We start from the raw sequence: 21,247 nt of genomic DNA, 5'->3' as shown, positions 1-21,247 counted from the left end.
GGAAGAGCATTTAATATGTGTATTAGGAGAATAGTCATGTGGGGGGAGGCAGGGACAGGGCATAAGCTTTTGCCTACATTTGTGTATTTTGTGTACAGACTTCTGAAAAAAACAGAAGCTTCAATGCTCGTGACTTTTCTTAGTTTAAGTTTCCTGGAAGCTGCGGCTTGCTTACAGTAATGAGGAAGTTATGCATGGATTATTCCATGTTCTGATAGATACAGGGCATCGTACACCCAGGTTTTAAAGGTCTGCAATTGGTCACACTAATAGAAAATGCAAATCTGTTGGAGACAGAGTAACGTTAGAGGGGTCATGAGATGATCAGTTTCAACAGTGAAGTTGTACAGAAGGTCCTCCAAGGTGTTCAAATGCTTGTACTTATTCAGACATGTAGCTTCAAAGTGCTAGTTTTTGAAGGATGGGTTGCTTCAGTTGTCAGATAAAGCATATGAAAAGCTTTCACATTAACAGTAGCTGAAGCCTTCTGTGGGCATAAAGTCTCACAAAAATAAAGCATACTGTTTCAGTGATTGGAAACTTAAAAAAAAGGCATCTGAAAAGATTTTTTTTTTTTAATTTTGAACTTGTAGTTCTGCTTATGTACAAATGCTTGAATGTCAGATCTAAGGGGAGCAGTTATAATGTGGCATGTGATGCATTTATACGTCTGTTGTCTGGGAGGCATGTCTTCGATATGCTGTGCTGCTTCTCTGTGCTAGAATATTAAGAATATTGAAACTGTGCTTCTGATAGAGTGGATAAACAAAAATAGCTTGCTCTATGTCCTACGCTGTCCTGGGGGAGGTGAGTAGTAGAATGATTCTACGCATTAGGGAAGAAGTTGTACAGTTTTCTTGTCAAACTGGAGTTTGGATAAGGCATGTTCATGTACTTTGTGGCAACCAATTGATTGCTTATCAAGAACATTTGTGAAGGTGTTAGTATTAATGATCAGTTTCTAGGTTTGTGAGTTTTTGTTTTTAAATGTAGGGCAGAGCTACGCAGTGGTATTCGGTTATTGCAAACTGTTGTAGAGACTAAAATTTTGAATGGATTTAAAGGGGTAGATGGGTAAAGTCATGATGAGTAGCGCCTCTGTGGATATTGGTGTTATAGGTATGTTTTGCAGCAGAAGAAATGAAAGAAGTGGGACGTCTGGACAAAGAGCGTTCTAACTGTTCTCTGGGTTTTATACTCTTGCCCAAAACACTGCTTCTTGACCTCCTAAGGACACGGTAAGGTAATAGGACTAATCTGCCTCTTCAGCAGAGGTGTGTAAAAATACTGCAGCGGAGCTGTGCAATAATACCACAGTGTTTCATTTACTGGTTTTGTTTTCTATACTCTTCTAAATGTTTAAAAACTGTCACAGAAAAAAGAAGGGAATGGAAAAATACTGGGGAAGTGACAAAGGATTGGTCATTACAAGATACTGTGCTGCATTTGCTAGACATGGTTTAGTAATGATGACTTCTTCTGTCTGCCAAAAATAATTGCTTACACTCTTCACAATAAAAACTATTTCCATTCATTGAGGTTTTCCTGTAACCCTTTCTTTTCCCTTCACAGATTTAAATTGACTAATCAGTCATAATTCTCGTTACATTATTGTATGGCTACGTTAAGTCACAGTAACCAGCCCTGAAACACAAGTTTTTACCCAGTTTTATCCTTTCCCTTGTCACCTCTTTGTGGACCACATCCAAAACAATTTACAAACATTGATGCAATTTTATAATCTAGAAAGTTCAAAGAGCACTGCCAATGAACCTGTTCCATTCGGGAGGCAGAAATAATCAGCACTATTTTGTTCTACTAGCAAATGATACAGTTGTGCTGTTTTTTGAATTTTCCTACCCTCAGAAAGTTACTTCTGAAGTTACTTCACTTATAAAATTACGAACAGGAAAGAGGACTCTGCTGACAACTTCTTAAAGCAGTTAAAGTAATTTTGTTTTGCATGGGAATTGTCTTTTTTAGTTTCTATCTTGAGAATGTGAATAAATTCAGAAATCAGGGATGCCCTTTGTTAGACTTCTTGATACAAAAAACTTTTAGAGCTTGCAGTAACTTTTAAGCACTTGGAGGATTTCAGGTGGTAGAGATGAGAGGAAATATATATTGAAAGAATAGGATTTGGGGCTATTTCATGATGCAGAAGCAAGCTGTGTTTTACTTGAAAGTCAGTATGAATTGCTTGACAAGCATCATGTGCTTGAGCATTCTTCTATCCAGCAGTTCTGTGGAGTGCTTGCATGCAACTGTTGTGTCACAGACACTCGATGCAAACGCAGGTTTTGGATTGGGTTCGTACATGGTTCTTTCCAGCAGCAAGTTGAGTTCTGCCAGTAATACTTAATTTTTTCATTGCATCTGTCATACTTGCTCTAGTCAGCTGTAATGGAAGGAGTACCTGTTACCAGGCAGACCTGTCCCAGTGGCACAGCCTGGTGTTTGAGGTGTGAAGAATGTCTTTTAAGTTTTGCAGGTGAGAGGGATGGGGGCCGGTGACCCTCAACCCTTAGACAATTATACTGAAGATCACTGGTACAGCTAAGCCACGGTGAAGGTAAAGTGGGGGGTTGCTCTCTGCTTCACCTTAGCAGGTGATGCCAATACTTGATCTTGCTGTAAAGAAAGAAAACCAAGAATGAAAACAAAGAAGAAAGAATTAGGAGATTGGATATTAAATATTTCCAGTATGTGTATCTAGATCTGTCAACAACAAGATGTTTCTTTGCTGGGAATGCTCTGAGGGGTTGGGTTTTTTTGTTTGTTGTTTTTTTTTTTATATGTTTACATTGAGTGTTGAAAGTAGTAGTTTGACAACCAATATTATTATCATCGCAATGATTCCACTCTTCTTTTCCTTTATGCCTTATTAAGGCTTTTTTTTTTCCTTCCCATTCGTAGATTCGGTTTATATTCTCATCATCGAGGCTTCTATGGAGTTCTTCACCTTGACAGTAGTTCCTCCATAACCTATAGCTGCAGTTTTGGGGAAGTTAAGTACATCGTGCGTAGGACAATATGAATTTCTCACTTTCACAGGAGTTGGTAAAAACAGAAAGTTCAGATGTTTATGGCACAGCTGGTGTGTGAGATTGTTTGTAATGACCAGTAATAAAACCGGTGCTGTGTCTTGTGTTCTGTTTGTTCCTAAAGGACTGTGGCAGTCTCTGAGCAGACTATAAATCTTACTTCCTGCTCTTTGGCTTACAGAGAAAAATAAATTATTAATAGAGTGTTATATATTGATAGTGTTATCTGAAAAGAGCTTATTTACTTACAACTAAAGCCAGGGGTGGAGGGGAGCTTAGGTTAAACCTTGACTTCAGTTTTATAAGACAGGTGTCTAGTTATTTTACTGCAGTATAAAATGGTAGTAAAAAGTCAGGTATGCTTACGGACTGTTTCTGTGGTGCAAATGCACTGGACCGTTGAAGTGTGTGTAAGGATGGGGAGGTTCATCCTTGAAATACGAAGTAACTTATGCACTAACTAGGAGGTGATCAGTGAAAGATAAAGGATCATGAAAGAAAGAAGGTTTTGATAGTGGAGATGTGGAAGGATTATGTGACTTAAATGTGCTCATTGCCTTAACAGAAGTAACGTGGAAAAAGGCAGGATGTGGTGGTTACATGAAAGTGATCTTGAATGACTGGGGAATAACTCCTTTCCTGGTATATTTAAAATAACCTGTTTGCACTAAGAAAAAGAAGTGATGTAATCTCATGAGTACTAATGGGAAATATACTAATAATAAAACTATTAAACTGTAAGTTTAAATATTTTAATCTTACTGTGCTTTCCAATCGTGCTCCTTGTGTGTTTGTTTTAAGTGAATTTTGTGTGAAAAAAAGCTAACAGTATTGCTTTAGCACTTCACTGAAAGGAAATAGGGGACTATAACTGTTGAAGTATAAACATTACCTTTGAACTCTGTCATTGTCTGCTTATTGAAAGATTACAGTGTTTGGATTTAGAAATGTCTTTGAAGCCATATTCGATGAAAGTACATTGTTCAAACTTATGAGGAGTAGTTTGTGTGACATGTTGTTACTCTAGTTACTTAACCAAGCGAATCTACAGTGCACTTAGAGTTTAAGCAAATCGAGGTTAAACTCTCATTTTCATCTCAGCAAGCCTTGCAGAATACCTTATTAGAATACTAACAGGGTCAGAGAGGCTCAGCTGCATTCATCCAGTCCTGGAAAATTCTCCCAAAGCTGTCATGCTTTCCATGCATACTTCACAATTAAAAGCTAAGCACGGGGGATAAAAGTAGAAAGTGAATGTAGCACAGAATTAATTCTAGATTTGTACTGTGGAAGCACTTTCTTAGTATAGACATCTAATTTAATACCTCCAGTATTGTGAAATAACTCTGTACGTGAGCGTGGCATGCTTTGTGTATGAGCTTTTATCACTCTGCTATTGAGAACTGCATAGAACTTGGAAAGTATGAGGTTAGATAATGAATGTTGTAATTACAGAACGCTTGTTCTCAGGAGGATTTTGGTGTTTAACCCCCTGCCCTCCTTTCTGCTTGCGCCTGCTGAAGCTTTGTTAACCTCCTTGTATGTGTCAGGGCTGTCCTCGCAAGCCCCAGGAGTTGCTGGTGTGAGGGCTTGGGAGGTTGCTACCCCCGGCCACCGTGCTCTTTTGCTGGAGGTCAGTGCCTCTGAGGCAGTATTGAGCATGTGCCAGCTCATCGCTGCAGCTGTTCAGAGCCCAGCATATTAATTTAAACTGCCAGTGATTCTGGTTTAGGCTATGCTAGACTTGCCACCAACAATGCTTGCTCACTTCTTGTGCCCTCACTGTGGAGGTGGTCACCTCCTCATGTTTTGTGGCTGGAACTTGTAACCTCTTAAAAATACCCTAATGTGAGTTTCCAGGGTGAGTGTCGAGGCTCAGGGCTGACAGAAGGGCTGCTAGCTGACTGTTCGTGTAACTCAAGAGAATTATGAGAAGAGGTTAAAAGGGCGTGTTTCAGCAATTTAAAGTTAGAAGGGCAATGTGACTAACAGGGATAGCAGACTTGAGAGTTACATGTCACTTGTGAAGTACATACCTAAAATCTTGTTTCTGTAGTAAGTATATTTAAAAAAAAAAAAACTTTTCCCCTGCCCCATCTGTGTTAGAGGAGTTTGAAGGAGCAGCAGCTACCACTTCTTTATTCAGCCTGTGCAGTTATTGAAAGACCTCTTTGGAAGATTGACAGAGACTACGCTTTTGAGAATAACTGTGCTTTGTTTCTACAATGATTTGTGAGAGCAGCCATCCTGAAAATTTTTCCTATCAGCAGGCTATGGTGCTTCCATGGGCATGGCAAGCATGTGAGGAAAATGAGGAGTAAGGCTTACCTTGCCAAGACGCATTTTGTATTAGCAAGTTGTGATGATGTTGAACTTGTCAGCCTCGTCTCTTTGTGTTTGTATTAAGTAAATATTAGTAAAGAAAAATTTTTCTCTTTCGCATAGCAATGAGGAGTGAGTTTGATGATTTAAAAAATGATGTGGCTTATTTATGAAGTAGCGTTTGCTGTGTTTATCTTGTTCACAAAATGATCTGTGAGTTAATTTGGACATCAATTACCTCTAAGGGTAGCTTAACAAAAAAGTATTTGTGTTGACAGTTTATGCAGTTTGAGGCAAGCAGTCTGCTTCTCCTGAAATACTCTTTTGTTGACCTTTTTCTAATGTTGGTCACATGTCATTGGCATTACAAGGGACACTGGTGTCTTGGTCAGATACCAGAGGAGAAGTATTTGCAGTTTCAGGTAGGCAGCAGAGATTCCTGTGTTGAAGATGTCGCTACAAGCAGCTGGGGGGTTTGGTCAGTAATGCTTTCTGCCTGCTCCCTCCTGATCTCAACTTGAAATTCCATCTTGAGGAATAACTAAAAGGAAAGGGGCTTTCTTAAGGTCTCCATTCCGCTGCTTCCTACCAGAAATTATTTGCTACTCACTCTGTTTAGGAAGCATGTCATTTAAAATAAGAAGTAAAATTATAGCAGTTGATTTCACACACTTTAGTGTGAAGAGCAAAGGCGCTATGAGCAGCATTGCCAAGTTGACTCCTGTGACCTTGCTAATTACTGCTCTATTCAGCCAGGTATTTCTGAGCCTTGTCAGCAATGGTTATTGAGCACTTTATTTCATGCTTAGTTCTGGGAAGTCTTGACTAGGAAAAGACGATAGATGGAGACAATCTGAGAAGGGAGGGGAAAAGAAAAAAAAGTAGAAACCCCAAACCATGTTGTTGGGAAGGTCTTCTGGAGGGGAGCAGGCTGGCGGCCGAGGGGAAGCCGGTGCCACCATGCTAATCCCCGCTGCGGAGGGGCAGGGGGCAGCCATGCGGACAATGGTGCTGGAGCCAGCAAGTCTGCGTGCAGCCTTGCCGGGCGCCCGCGGCTGCACAGGGAGGGCCGGCCGGGGGCTGCGGTGCTCACTGCAGCTGGCAGTCGGCCGCAGGCCCGCAGAAAGCCCACCGCCTGCGGAAGGCGTCTGGGGAGGGGATGGGGGCAGCGGAGAGGGCTCCCAGTCAGTTCTTTAATGGAGGTTGGGGGGAGGATCGGCCCGTTGCAGATGCATTGCTCTCATTTTCTTCTCGGCACCAAATCTGACATCAGAGCGGTGCTTTTCGTGTGGTAACTGCGCTGTGGCCAGGCCACATTGCGTGTCGCGGCTGGGCTCCGCTGCAGACAGTTACAGGCCTGGCCGGAGGCTGGCTGCAGTCACCAGGAAAAAGCGCCACAAAACAAAGAATGGGTGCCAGAACTTCCAACCAGAGTCCAGGTGCTGGAGAACTCACCCCGCACCGGGGAATTTGCGTGGTTGTCCTCACTGGGACACCCAAGGTGGCCAGGAGGCCCCTTATCTGCCTTGGGCAAAAGCCAGCAGTGTAACAGCAGCGGGCTAACACCACGAGACCGAGCGTAATAAACTTTGCCCTGTCACTTCTCTGGTTTGTTTTTTTTTTTTGACATAGATTAATGAGCAATTGTTCTTAAATTAAGGAAAAAAAAAAAAAAACCCACTGTAAGGCTGTTAAAACATTCATTAATCATCTTTGTAATGCTGAAAGGGATGTTATGTGTTGAAAACCTTCTGATAAAAGCATTTGTATTTCTGAAGGTACTGGCCCTGACTTTAGGTCCATGCCTGCATTTTTAAATGGAAATAAATGCAGTGTAAGGATGTTCCCATCCCCAGCTTAGGTGTCTTATTTGTATTAAATACAGCTCAGAACCGAAGTACATTCTAGGTCTCATAGGCAGTGTAGTATGACCACATAATATCTTCAATAGTGACATGTGAAATTTGTAACAATTTTAATGGCTTTTTTCTCCAACTTGCATTGACTGGCGTGACAGTAAGGAACTAGCAAAATCGATAAACAGATACTAAAAACCAGTTAGGGGCGATAGCTTCTAGTAGAATAGCAGAAATCAATGCCTTCTGTGGTAGGAAAGAGCCTGGGTGTCCACTTGCCACTTCTCTTAAGTGCAGAAGCTCCCAGCCAGCTAATCACGAAAATGGTGCAGTTGAAAGAGGGAAACTGGGTCAAGATGAATAAAAACTGTGTAGTGAGATCCTGTTTGAATATGTTCAAATAACAGAATGTGTCATGTTTATAACACACAAGGATATGTGTGAATACCTGATGGCACTGGGAAAGTAAGTTTAGTGAATTTCATTACTGTTAATTTAATGGCAGAAACTTTGTAGCAGTTAATTGGAATTCCAGAATAACAGTAAGATGGGCATTCAGGAGTCCATTGAGTGGCGTCCCCAATTACCTAATTGTGCTGGGCATGGTAAAAAGCAGCTATGCTTTAATTTCTTCATGGTTAACAACTTTGTTTGTGAAACGGACAGATATATCATAATTCAGTAGTTTGCTTTCTAAAGTCTGCAGTAATACACGCATTTGTTTCTGGCGAGCAGTGTGAAATCTTCCTTTTGTAGGATTTCTGTTAGTGCCCAGGGTGGATTTTGGTGACTTCTCTTCCGGCTGCTCACAAATAAGTCCTTTCTTAAGAATGTTAACACTGCTGCAGAAGGTAATTGTTAGAGTTTATGGTTTTTGGATGAACAAATCCACCATTGCAGTAGGTGCATTATAAACACGTTTATAAATATTCTCTGCATAGCACTGAGATATGTTCTTCATTTCAGTCTAAAGGAGTGTATAATGCACACACACTGCATTTAATATTTCAAATTTTGTAGCAGATTGTGAAGGTAAAAAGAACATGGAAATAATTTAAACAATCTTTTTAGTTTTTAAATTTTGCAGTCACTAATAGTTTTAGATTAATATAATCTGCAGTTCAGTGGAATATTTTTGCGGACTTGCACAAATTAGCACCTAAACAAAAACGGCCTTCTTTGGAGTAGTTTTTGTTGCTGCCATGCAGACAACTGGCTTTCAGTATTTTTTTTTCCATTGACTCTATGATTTCTTAATAGATTTTAGCAGTTTTACCTTCATTTTTTTAAGGTATCATATTTGAAAAACATTTTAACTAGTTCTGTACTACCTATGTTTAACTTCTACACTTCTAAATAGTTTGTGAAGGCATGCCTTGCAATAAAATAATAGAGAGTTGTTTTAAAAGTCTGAGGAAAATAGGCCTGTACGAGTATTTGACAAAATTATGCCAGTACAGAACCTGAAACTTACATTTAAACTTCCTGTTGTTGTGGAATTGACTGAAGTTAAATACAGCCCTTTCTATGAACATGGAGTTGGAAGGGCTCTCAGATCAGTTTGTTCATTTCCCGTCACCTGCACCTATATCAGATGGTGGCCTTTATAAGCTACAGAGAAATTAAGTTTTTGGACTCTATTTAACAGTCTTCCCTAAAACCTAACCAGGGTTCAGAAATTGTCTTCCAATTTCTGATCTAAACAGACTTTAATAGCTAATCCATACCTTATCGTTGTTGAGCCAGTAGTTCTATTCAGATTGAATGCTTGCCCATCTTTCCATGTGTTTATTCATATTTTGTATTTCCAAAGTGTAATTATTTCCTAGCCAACTTTCACTTTATTAATCTTTTTTTTTTTTTTTTTTTTTTTTTTTTTTTTGTCTCCATTCATAGGGTTTTCCTATTCTCCAGATAATATTATCAGTCCTTTTAGGCATATGCTGAATTTATCAGTTGTATTGTCTCTTGTACAGTGCTGTTCATGCTTTACTGTTTCCTCTGGAAAATTTTCCTGCACGGTCTTAGAGTCATGTTTGCCTGTTTCCTAGCCACATCTCACCGGTGTCTCTGACATGAGGTATTCAGTTAGTGTACTCAAGTCCTTGGTTATAGCTGTCTCCTGTGCACGAATTCCTAGGCTACACAGAGAAGAAATTCTTCCTTATATGTTTAACTTTGCCGCTGTCGTGCCATTGTATTTTATTCCAGTCCCAACGCTTCGATTCTTCATGTGATCCAAGTCCTGCATAGAAACAACACTCAACTGAATTGACAACTCATGTTAGCCAGTGTGGCTTATCAACATTCTACTCCTTGTGCTTAGTTCTGTAATGAAAGTTGATAAATACTCTTGAATCCAGGTCTTTGAATGTTGTTTGAACTGTGGTTGTAATCTCTTTTCTCAGAACTACTTATTGTCTGCTCTGTAGTGAATTCTTTACTGTTATTTTTTTCATGCAAATCAATAATTATAGCACCATATCAGGTTTTCTAAAGCTCTAATAGTTGTAATAGAAAAGTTGCTGTTGTATGCTGGCTTAGACTGACAATCCAGTTTCTCCAGCATTCTGTGCAACCTCAAAGTTGTATGTATGATTGAGGCAGCATGCTTATAATTACCTCAACCACGTCTTGCACCCATTACACATAGGGGCTACATCTAATATTTTCCAGTTTTGCTTTGCCAAACAGATTTACTTGGTACTGTACGTACTGCTGCAAATGTTTTGAAACATATCCTGTGTGTTGAAATGGACTTGATGTTTTAATTCTTGGGAAGTTAGAGATTGATGTTTCTTTTGATACATTCCCTTTTTACAAGATAAATTCCCTTTTTACAATACTGTCTTTGTTGCTATGTTCAGCACTATCATTCTTTATTAAAATCTGGGATAGTGCGGCTCATTTGGTTTGGGGATCATGCTGTTAAAACTATTACAGAGCCACATCTAAAGAACAATTACAACTAGATTCCCTACTTCTAAAATCATTTCAGACCATACAACAAATCTTGTGCACTTTTGCTTCGTATTTTTGGAGTCATACAGAGCGTAGGGCTAGATGCCCATGCTGGTTCATAAATTCACAGCTGAGTTCCAATTTCAAAAAAAAAAAAAAAAAAGTTATAATAACAAAAGCATTATCGTCAATAAAATATTTCTAAGAAAGATAATAAATTCCACTGTAGACAAATCAGGCTTTACGATTTAGGAATAAATTGCTTTCTGAAAGATTATAGTTGAATACTTCTTCATGGTTATAACAGAAAAAATAGACATTGAGGAGTTTGAAAACAACTGATTGGGTTGTGGTTTTGAAGTTCTTCAGCATTACTGTGTTGGCAGACCGATGTTCCAGCAGTTAATTGGTGCTTTAACACATTTGAAGTGCTCATTTATTTGTGTCATTCTAGACTATTAATACCAGGCAGTTTTGGGAGAAATTCCAGCTATTACTTACCTCAGTGTGCTACAGCATGGCTGCAGACTTTGTGGATTCCCATCAATAAGGAACAACTTTGAAGAGGTGCAGCTGTGGCCCCTTCAGTTCTGTCAAATGGACTTTTTGTTGTTTTGTCTTGTTTTAATTAAAGATATTTTCAGACGAAGGTCATAACAACCACTCTTTGGGGTATGGTGTTTGCTAGAACAACTAGTCTGTTTTAAAACAGTCTGTTTTTTCAATCTGTTGAACTATATAGCTGTATCAGAGTACCAGGTCATGTTAAGAACTAAATATTTTCAGTTTCCTCACCTGAGAAGGAACAGCATAGGCTGTTGAACTAATTCTCATAGCTTAGCTCAGAAGCTGAAATCATAAAAAGGAAGAGCAGCTCAAAAGATGAATAAGAAACACCTCAAATCGTGTATGATAGCTGTGGCAGAGAAGCTTTGTTGGATGTTAGTGTGGTTACTGAAAAAATTGCCTCAGCCTGCCCACATCAGGTTTTTGACATTCATTTGTTGCTATTGAAGTGTGGGCAATAGAACAGGACATGTTCTCATAGTTTGTGTTGTGGCACTTTATTCTAAATCTGTTGGTTTTTGTTTGGTTTTTAAATTTGTGGCTTAAGTTTCCCTGCCGCACCATAAGACATCGTCACTGCAGCTGTAAGTACAGCAATATTTGTAGCTCCCATCTACCAAGGCCTTAAACCCGCTGCAGGGCTTTCCTGGCTAACAGCAAACCTGATGCTTCAATGTTTGACACTACAGAAAGATAATTCAAGTAACAATGTGAAGTCATATCATGTATGGATTTCAGGGGAACAGAAGGGAATTGCAGTCCTGCTGGGTTTTAGTTTCCATTTTTTGATGTATTCTTTTACGTGGTGATAAGCATTCTAAAACCAGAGTATTTAAAAATAGGGAATTAAAATTTGTTCCTGTTGTCATTTTATTACATACACTTTCATGTATATATTTATACGTATTTGTCTTCTGAAAAGTGAAATATTAGTGAAAGGAGGACCCAGGTACAAAATACGGGTTCTAAGCTGAGAGCATTATATCCTACAGGGTTGGACAAAATTTTTTGAAAACTCTTAGATTGTCTCTCAGAAACTAAAATCACCATGAAATTGGAAGTGAATTGCCTTAAAATGGTCTTTTTTTTCAATTTTTTCCTGATGCTATGGTAGCGTACTGTGTTGTGCAGTATGTAAACTTTTCTGAAAGTTTCAAACACTCCTCCTCTTGAAATGTGAAAGACAGTGAGAATAGGTGGCAGTTACAGAAATTTGCATGAAGAAGTGCAGAAATGATTTTTAAATGCACTTTAATCAGATTATTAGAGGGTTTTTTCCTTGATGGACTGCTACAGTGGTGTTGTAAATTAAACCTTTGCTTAACTATGTACAAGGTGTTGGCCGCTCATATCATCTATGTGTTTTATTGAGGATTGAAGTTCATCACAACTGAAACAGGAACTGCAGTAATAATATATAGTTTTATGTCGGTGTCCTGACATTTTTGTAATTAGAAGGACGTCCCCTTCAGCTGTCGGAATCGGTTATATTTCTTTTGATTGTGAAATGCTAAAGAGAGAATAGTTTTGTTACCACATTGCTTTCATTTTTGCCTGGAGAGGAAGTTTATTTTGCAGCTAGGAGTGTTCGAGGATGTTTGCAAGGCGTCTTGTTGTAAATACGGCCTGACCATAGGACAACCTGCCTTCCCTCATGGCAAACACCACTGCCGTGGTCGCGTCCAGGCGCAGCACGGCAGCTCGGAGGCGGCCTGTCCGAAGCGGACCCCGCGGCTGCCAGCGCCCAAGCGCTTTGTTGCTTCATTAGGGAGAAGTCAGAGATGTGTGAAAAGTAGGGCACGGGTCGGAGGCTGCATGCCCCTTCCCTGCCGCAATTGAAGTGACAGTCACCTCCCGGCTCTGCTGCTAATTTCCCTCCATGGCAAATGCCTCTGAAGCACTAATTAAAATTAAAAGTTCTCGGGTCTCACCAGCAGACAGATTGAGTTATTTATGGTGGAAGCGGCCACCAGCAGTAATTGCAGCACATCCTTGCACAAATGCAAGTGTTTGCATTCATGAGCAGCGCCAGGCTGACAGGGGTCAGGGGGTCAGGCCCACTGAAACAAGAGGCCGGAGAGAGGCAGAATCAGGGTTCTCCTCCTCTTCCTCCTCCTGCAAAACCGCTTTCGTTTCTCTTAACTGTTTAGGTGTGTGAGCTGCTCTGTAGTCTTTTGAGGCTTAATTACGCTTCCTTTGTTAATCACTGTAAAAAGTTTATTAAGCAGAACATGACCACGAATATGCACTGAATTGATGAGTAGTATTTGACCACTGTGGTCCAAAGAAGTAATTTTTTTTCAATTTGACTGTCTTATCTGTGTGCTTGTCCGCAGAATGAGAACAACTCCGTTTAATTTCAGAGCAAATTATGTGCACACATGATAGTGTAATATTTTGGGAATTGGGGTTATATACATGAAACTGGAAAGATACCAGGACTTTGAATTGCAGTTAACATTATTAACAAATTTTTGTTGATGCTGTGGATTGGACCAACTTTGTCTTCTCCAGCAAACACGATATAACATGCTAGTTTCCAAGAAGAGGGATTAGAATACAATTGATACTAAATAAAATTTATTCTTTATTGTTCGATGTTAAATGTTACTCGGTTTGTTTGTTTTTTGTCTTCTGAAATAGTACAAAATCTTTAAAGTAATATTGTAAGTAAATTACTTAACTAAGTATTTTAGTACAAATTTGGTTTTCATCCAGCTGAGAGGCTGGGTTTTTGTTGCTATGATCTTTGCAAGCATTTTTCAGCTGGAAGCAAAATGTGTTGTTCTTTTAGAAAATAACCCTGCTGAATTCTTCCTTATGAAAAATAATGAATATGAACTTTAATTCATGTAAAGGAAACAGGTTTTAAACATTAACTTTTGCACATTAATCTATTAAATGTTACCTATGTTAGCTGTATAAAAGTCTAAAATACATGGCTGTACCTAATGAGTTAATAAATCTAACAATTTCGATCTGAATATTAAAAAAAATGCTGTGAATCTGGTTATTACCAAGTATATTTCAGGGTAAAAACAACTAATGTTTTCAATTATTAATCTTAATAAATATATGCCTTTTTAATTATTTGAGCAACCTAGTTATGCTCAATGCAGTGAAGTATCGTGAGTTTTTTTTACCTATTTTCAGAAATGCAAGTAATGATTTAACATTTTGCTTTACTGTGTCTTTCAGGAAACAGACTTCGAAAAATCGCAAAATCATCTTTGCAGTCAAGCACCAAATCTGGTAGTAGGCTTCACCGAACAGACTAAGCTCAACGTTTGTCAAGCAGAAGGGCCACTGCCTTGCACAGGAAGGATTAGAAGTGAACAATGACTCGACTAAGAGTTTGTGAGCGATTGCTTGGAGCCTACCTGCTTATCATTTTACATGTTCAAGGTAAATATCTGCTAGCTGCAATAAGTGTATTTCTATAACTGAAGAATATGTGTATTCCAGTGGCTTTTTTGTTGTTGTTGTTTTGTGGGTTTTTTTTGTTTGGTTGGTTGGTTGTTTTAGAAATGAACTGTTTAAACACGAGGACCATTTTTTTCCAGTCAGGTGGCTTATCTGCCTGACATGCCATGCAGAAGCTTGACAAAAAAAAGCAGCGTTATAGTACGGCGGTCATATGTTGTTGTAGGGTAGATCATGGAGTAAGTCTAGTTTAGCAAATGCTTGAGTAGTTACCAAAAATACGTAGTACTCTCTGGAGCAACTTACGTGAGCATCAGATCTGCGGAAATTCTGTGGTGCAGAATTCCTTCTGAATTGCAATTTCCTGTAACTGTCTGACCCTTTTATACTTGACCCACTGAAGAAATTGCAGCATGGAATTCTCTATGCCTTCTAACATTCCCAGCACCTTGGATGGTGTGGCATTAAGTAATCTAAATGAATTGCTTGTCCTTATTAATTGGATGAAGTGGGACTACATAGTGGTCATAAGAGCCTGGTTTTAGTTTGTGAAAATACTCATTTGTGAGTCTGTTGATCACTGCTTATCAAAAAAAAAAAATCTGGACTTAGAGTTGTCATTAGGTCTCCTGGTCCTTTCTCAAACTGGGTTAAATTAAAATGTATTTGGAGTAGACAGACCAAAGTAGCTGTCACCTTGTTCTGACTCTATATGGAATTGAAGCTTAAGTATAAAGGCTATAAGTAGTTCTGTGTGGAGAAAAAAATAAACTGCCTGTACTGTACTGTTCTGATGGGTGCAAAGAGAATACCACTAGTGGTTGTTAGGATGGTGTCAGTGAATCCATTTTATTAACCTGTATCTGGGAATTGCCGCAGCTGCTAACCTAGGTGAGGAGAAGCACTTACACAGATTACCAGACTTTATCAAGCAGTAAATATAAATGATATTTCAAATTAACAATGGAAATCTCTTATTCTACCCATGTTGAGCCTAGCTTTTGGCGGGGGTGCAGTTGGACTAGACTGACATGAAAGATTCTTACCTGGAATTGACTGAGAGAGCTGGTCAGCTATACAAAGAATAAATGATGAGCACTTCTGTGCAAGGCTGATTATCTGTCAGCTTGTTCTGGTATCATCCCACTCACATTCACAGCTAAATTTCTGTGGAACACAAGTCCTCTCTCTGGATCTGTGCAGAATTGCAGTTTGTTAAAGGTATTTAAAGCTGCATTTCTTTTTGGCTGTGTTTGCACACATTTCAAGACTGGGGAAGAGCATGGGTATTGATTTGAAGCTTTGTGATTGTAGCAAAGATTTCAAGGTTAAAGGCAGCAGTACAAATAAACATGAATCTGAGTCTTGGCTACATTAAGTTGGGAGAGGGAAATCCTCAATACTGGTCCCTCATCCCGTTGTGAACGTGCAATCTTTAGTTAGCAAGAAATAGCTCAGTCTATTTAGACAGAAATAGCATAGTTTAAGTATAGTTGAAAATAGGATTTACAGATATTCAGAGATAGCTCTGTGGTAATTTTAGTGGTAACCAGAACAAATCACAATAAATGAAATTTGGGTGAGAAATTGAGGGGTGGGAGCAAACGCACAGTGAATGTGAACAAGCATAGAACAGGCTGCCTGAGAACTTGTCACACGTGTCCTTAGAGCTGTCCAGAACTTGATTGGAATGACTGAGCAACCTGGTCTAACTTCCAGGATGGTCCTTCTTTGACCGGGGGTGTGGTACCAGGTGCCTTCTGGAGGTCTCTTCCACGCTAGGTTGTTTTCAGACTTAGCAATTTGCAATAGAGCTTGTTTCATCAGTCACTTTTGCTACTTCTTGCAGGAGATACCAGCTTCTCCCAATGAAGAAGTTGGAAATTTGTTTTGTGCTTTATACTGAAATTGTTACCTGTTAGCATAGTCAATACTCGGTATTTTACTCCAGGTGGGAGAAACTGAAGGAGCAAAATTGTTTCTCTCTTATCTCTGAAGTAGAAGGAAGATAAATATGTAGGTCTTACAGTGACTTACAATTAAACTAGATTAATTCTTCATTTTAACAATGCTTCAATGTGTACCTTCTAATGTATATTACAATAATAAATTTCACTAAATAAAGTTGAAATACACTGGGAAACATAAATAAAATTTCAGCTTCTAAAGAATGAATTACTCTTAAGAATATCCCTGACTTTCAAATCAATACTGAGCAAGTTCTGAAAGCCCTGGGAAAGTTGAGCTAGCTGAAATGTTGTTTCTTTGATGCAACTTGCCTAAGGGCTTGTCTTCAAACACATGAAATATGTTTGGTTTCTAGGGGTGGCAAGAAAAAGTCGTCTCTCCGCTTTTTGTTGCATTCTTGGAGGAGTTGTGTTTGGGGGTGTGTGTGAAAGTTGATAGTTATCAAGTATTTGAAATTTTCATAGGAAAGGAAATCTAATGTGAAAAGAACAGTGTTGACAGGGAAGATATTTGCAAGATGTTGCAAAAATGCATCAGTGTACATATAGAAACCAGCAGAGGTGGAGAACACACAATAGGAGGAATCAAAGAGAATCTGTGTAACTTATAGAAAGAGGAGAGAAGAAGGGAGACGAGGAAACATTGAGCACATGTGCTTTCAGGGAGTGGTACCAAGGTTTGCTCGCTCAGTTGTGTTGGAGGCTGCTTCAGAACTGTGGGAGCTTCAGGGCTTACTGAGACCTGAGAGGATAGATAACAAATGTCTGTATACGTGCAAGTATATGTACACACATTCCTTAATAGGTAACTTCTAAAAAACAAGTGGTTGCATGTGTTGATTGATGTGAAAATATTCTTCCAACAAGAGCAGAAGGCAGGCAAATCCATGAAATTACTGGGGAGCAGCTGCTGCTTGGCTGTTGGTACTAAGGAGCAGGGGAACACAGCGGTCACCTTTTGGACAGGGTCCTCTTTTCAGTTTATGGGACACTGCCCTGGTTTCTGTCAATAGAGAAATGAACAAAAATGAATCTGGATGGCAGATAACTAAGTTGAGTAACAGCTGTTAAAAAACAAAATGCAAAAAAACATTGTTGTATTTCCTTTCTCATTGTGGAAGGCCTTTGCAATATCTTCAGGCTTGTGATTTGTTCTGCACTCACTACTGCTTTACATAGTCACCCACCTACCTCTGCTCATCTAAGGCTAGAGCTCGTCAGCTTCAACAGCAATTAAGTACTGTGGTAAATACGCTTTTGTCTTACCACTAGTGCAGGTTTTCAGTTCAGAGAACCAGTTATACTTCAGAGCAGCATTCTTTGTTTTTACAGTGCACTGATGAGCAGAGCTAATCAATATGTGTAATGGAGTGGTCAAGTAGCTTCAAATATAATTAAATGTGTTTTATGTTTTGCACTTTGATACAGTATCCTGACAGTACGAGGTAATATTACATATGTAGATCATCATGTTGTTGTGTGTCCTTCAGACATGCTGCAGGAGACCAGTATTTTAATCCTTTTAAATGAGTTACAAAGAAGTATTAATCGCATTCAATATGCATGAAGAAGTTTACTAGAAGTTAAATTTTCAAGTAGTATTAATATTAAATATTAAAAGACTTGTTAAAGTTGGTGTTGTCCATTCATGAGCTGAAAATAAATCTGTTGAGGCTTGTTTCAGTATTGTACCTCCTTTTAGGTAAAGATTTGATACAAAAAATCAGTTAACTTTTATGCACTTCTTGAATTTCAGGTGGAATAGTTTGTGTTTAAGTTCAGTAATTAATCTGGAATAAAAAATCTAAAATCTGCGAAAGGTATTTAGAGTGTTCAGAAGCTGATATTTTGTTGAAAAGTATTGTACTTCTGTTTACCAATGGTTTCCCCAATTAATGGCCACATCTATCTTTAAAGCATTGACAACAAACTTTTTAAATTATTATACATGAAAACTTGTCAATTATTGTTAAATATTTGGCTTATTAAGTTACTTTAATGAATTACCAAGAGATTATATATTTCTATATTGTAATCTGAATGATAGTTTTGAGTAACTTTATTCTTTAAAAATACATTTAATGTAAATTAAAATGCAGTATATATATTTTTTAAAGTAAATTATAAAGAAAATCTTGTTTATGTCTCTTGTATTTAAAGCACAAGAGCAGCAAACATTCTTCAGAAATGACATTTCAGGGAAGTGAGACCAGAGGCCAGGGTTTGCTGGGCTACCTCTCAGTGATGACCACCACGGTGTAACTCCTGGGGTAGCTGGAGGGTGGCAGTGAAAGGTTTTAAACAAGTAGGCTGGGAACTTGATGGAACTTCTGGTCCTTTTTTTTTTTTTTTTTTTTTTCTCTCTAGGAACCAGTTCTGCTAGATGGAGCTACCTCTAACGTGCCTGGTCTTTAGAGATCATAGGCTTGATATATTTAAAAGAAAAAAAAAAAAAAAAGCACTATGTGAACAATTAGCGTAAAAATGCCAGAAGCAGAGCTAATAGAAGTACTGAAGATGTTTCCTTTGTACCCATAAACCTCATTTTTGTGTTGTTTTTCTTTACTAGTGTTTTTAATGGAAAGCACTGATATTTTCTTCAAGCTGTATCAGTTATACTAAGGTTTAATTCATATAGCAGTACATGTTAAATCATTGTGAAAGTTTGTTATAGGCAGAAAGGTGACAAGTCCTTGTTGTAGTAGATGATTTGCAGCATCTGCATTGTGAAGCAAGGAAGAAGTAATTTAAACTGCCACATAAAAAAAGTTCCAATTATTTCTTTTTTATAAGCCAGGCCTTCCTAACATAAAAAAGGTTTAGATTAGTGGAGTTCTTCAAGGATAAATGCCATTTAAGGATAATTTATTTTGCAGTCAAAATGTTTTTATATATGTCTATATTAATTTTGTTAAACAAATCAGGGGAAAACTTATGAATTCAGAAAGCTGTTGAAGAACTTGACTGCTATAGGCTACTGGTTTTAGCCTTACAACTTTATTTGTGGAGATAGAGGTGATATAGTTGAATAAGAAATTATAGGCATAATTTTGGCTTTTGTATTTCTACCTTCCACTTTTTGTCCTCTGTGTTTCTTAACTGTTTTTTGTGTTAAACCTTGTCTTAGATCAGAAGACTTGGTCAAATGATATATGCAACCTGGCATTGAATAGCAGCTCAGTTCACAGTGGCTAATAGCAATTCACTGTCTTGTTCAATACCTTTTTAGGATTATCCATATTCATATTAGTGGTTGAAGATTTGAAATACATTTCCAGCCTAGTGCGGTTTTTCGTATATACTGTATTTTCTTAACATATGCTTGCAGTCTAATGTTGTTCTAAGATTGGAATAAGAAGTTTTTTGGATAATTGATGTTTTTGATCAACGGCTGAGTATGATACATTGGTAGGTTTTATTTAAAAACAAACTGGTTTTATTTAAAGAAGTTTAGTGGAAGTTTAGTGCTGAAGTCATTTTAACATCTTCCTGTCTGCAGCAGTTGCTCACATTTTTCTTCTAGAAATCTGTTAGAAGCAATGCAGTGCATGTGAGACACTGTCGTGATGGTCTGGAGCAAGTGACACTGAAGTTCCATCAGCTTCTCTTTCTCTGGCACTGTGGTTGCACAAAAAGATAATGCTCCAACTCACACGGATATTTGAGTGTTGTAAGTTTTAGCAATGGGATAAAACATCTACTGTATGGGAATTCCTATTTTAAAAGATAAATGGTGGAAGTATTCTCAAGGGTGGACAAACAGGCTGAAATTGGTCCTCAATCGTGATCAAGTTCTCCAACGCATGACTGTTCATGTAATACTAATGTATATTGCTTAGCTCCACCAGGCTTTTGCAATTTATGGGCAAAGGGTAGGAAATAATGCAGAAAGGAGCTTTGCTATATCTGAAGTCTCTGGTTACGTAGTAGAAAAGAAGCCATTAACTATATTGTCAAGGCGCTTCACAAGACCTCTAAAATGTAATTGTCTGTCTTCTGATACCCAGAGGAAGATAAAGTAGAGTGAATGTTTGACAGGCAGAGCTTTAACGTGTGGCAATAACAAGAGTGCTGGCACAACACTGCCACATGATTCCTGAAGCAAAATGTTATTTATTATATCCTTCATTCACACTTGCTTGTTTACTCAGTATCTATTAACCAGGAAAAAAACGCAATGAAACACCTTTGTGCCCCCATTTGGGTCGTGGTCTGCCCCTTTCACGTTTCAGTTGAATGGGAGCCAAATTATTATCCCTATTCATCTCCTCAGACCTACCATCTTGAAGATGGGCACTAATCACACTTGAAATGCTGAGGTTGAATTGTAGTATCACAGTGAAGGATATAGTGGGGAGCAAAAACTAGCTGTGAGCTATTAACTTTCTTGTGAAGTAATCCCAAACAGACTATTTTCCTTGCTCTTCCTTCCCTTGATACTCAGTGAATTGTCTTTTCTGTTTAATAGGAGTTCTCTTTGTCCTCTTAGAAAGTAAAAATGCAAGAGGGATGTGGTGTTTTTTTTTTTTGCTTTGTACAATTCAAATACAGCCTGCAAGACGAAAGCAGGCTACCATGGAATATTGTTTCTCTTTCCCATTCAAACATAATGAAGTTGTATTTTTGCTTTGAATAGAAAGCTTTGCCTTATAGACTGTACAAAATACAAATATATGAAAATACTGTTATCTAGCATGGATTTCTTGGGGTATTGATTTTTCATAAAACTTGCAATGCAAGTCATCTTATAGAATTAAGAGGAAAAATTAATTTCATCTTAACATGTACTGTTAAAGGGTGGTATATATGTAGTCATGCTGCAGTGTTAGTTTAAGAATAATATTGCTTGAAAAATGCCAGGCTGGTCATAAAATAAAAATGTTAGATGGTACCTTTGCACTGGCAGTGAATAATAAAAGTTGTGCTTTACAGATTTTTCTGTCACCAATCCTGGAGAATGATTTAGTCTATGTTAGCCTGGATCTATTGCAAACTGCAGTTCAGTATTTTATTCTTTCTCCCCTGAGCTAGGAGAAGCCATGCATTAAGGGTTCCTTGATAGTTTCTTCTAACAAATTGAGAAAATGCATTTCATGTTCAGGTTAGG

The 21,247-nt window shown here is 38.3% G+C and overlaps 1 protein-coding gene across 2 annotated transcripts in view; it reads left to right on the top strand.

Annotated features, from left to right (window-relative positions):
• Positions 1-21,247, top strand: part of BMPR1A (bone morphogenetic protein receptor type 1A) — an 81,799-nt gene that overhangs the window by 43,541 nt on the left and 17,011 nt on the right. For both annotated transcript variants that reach the window (XM_082764460.1, XM_082764459.1), the window contains one exon: positions 13,949-14,155. In XM_082764460.1, coding sequence (XP_082620586.1) covers positions 14,089-14,155 — 67 coding nt within the window. In that variant the 5' untranslated portion in view covers positions 13,949-14,088. The remainder of the gene's footprint in view (positions 1-13,948; positions 14,156-21,247) is intronic.

Source organism: Aythya marila, assembly GCF_965140915.1.
Source record: "Aythya marila genome assembly, chromosome: 7".
Lineage (NCBI taxonomy): Eukaryota > Metazoa > Chordata > Aves > Anseriformes > Anatidae > Aythya > Aythya marila.
This window is presented reverse-complemented; position numbering and strand designations above follow the sequence as displayed.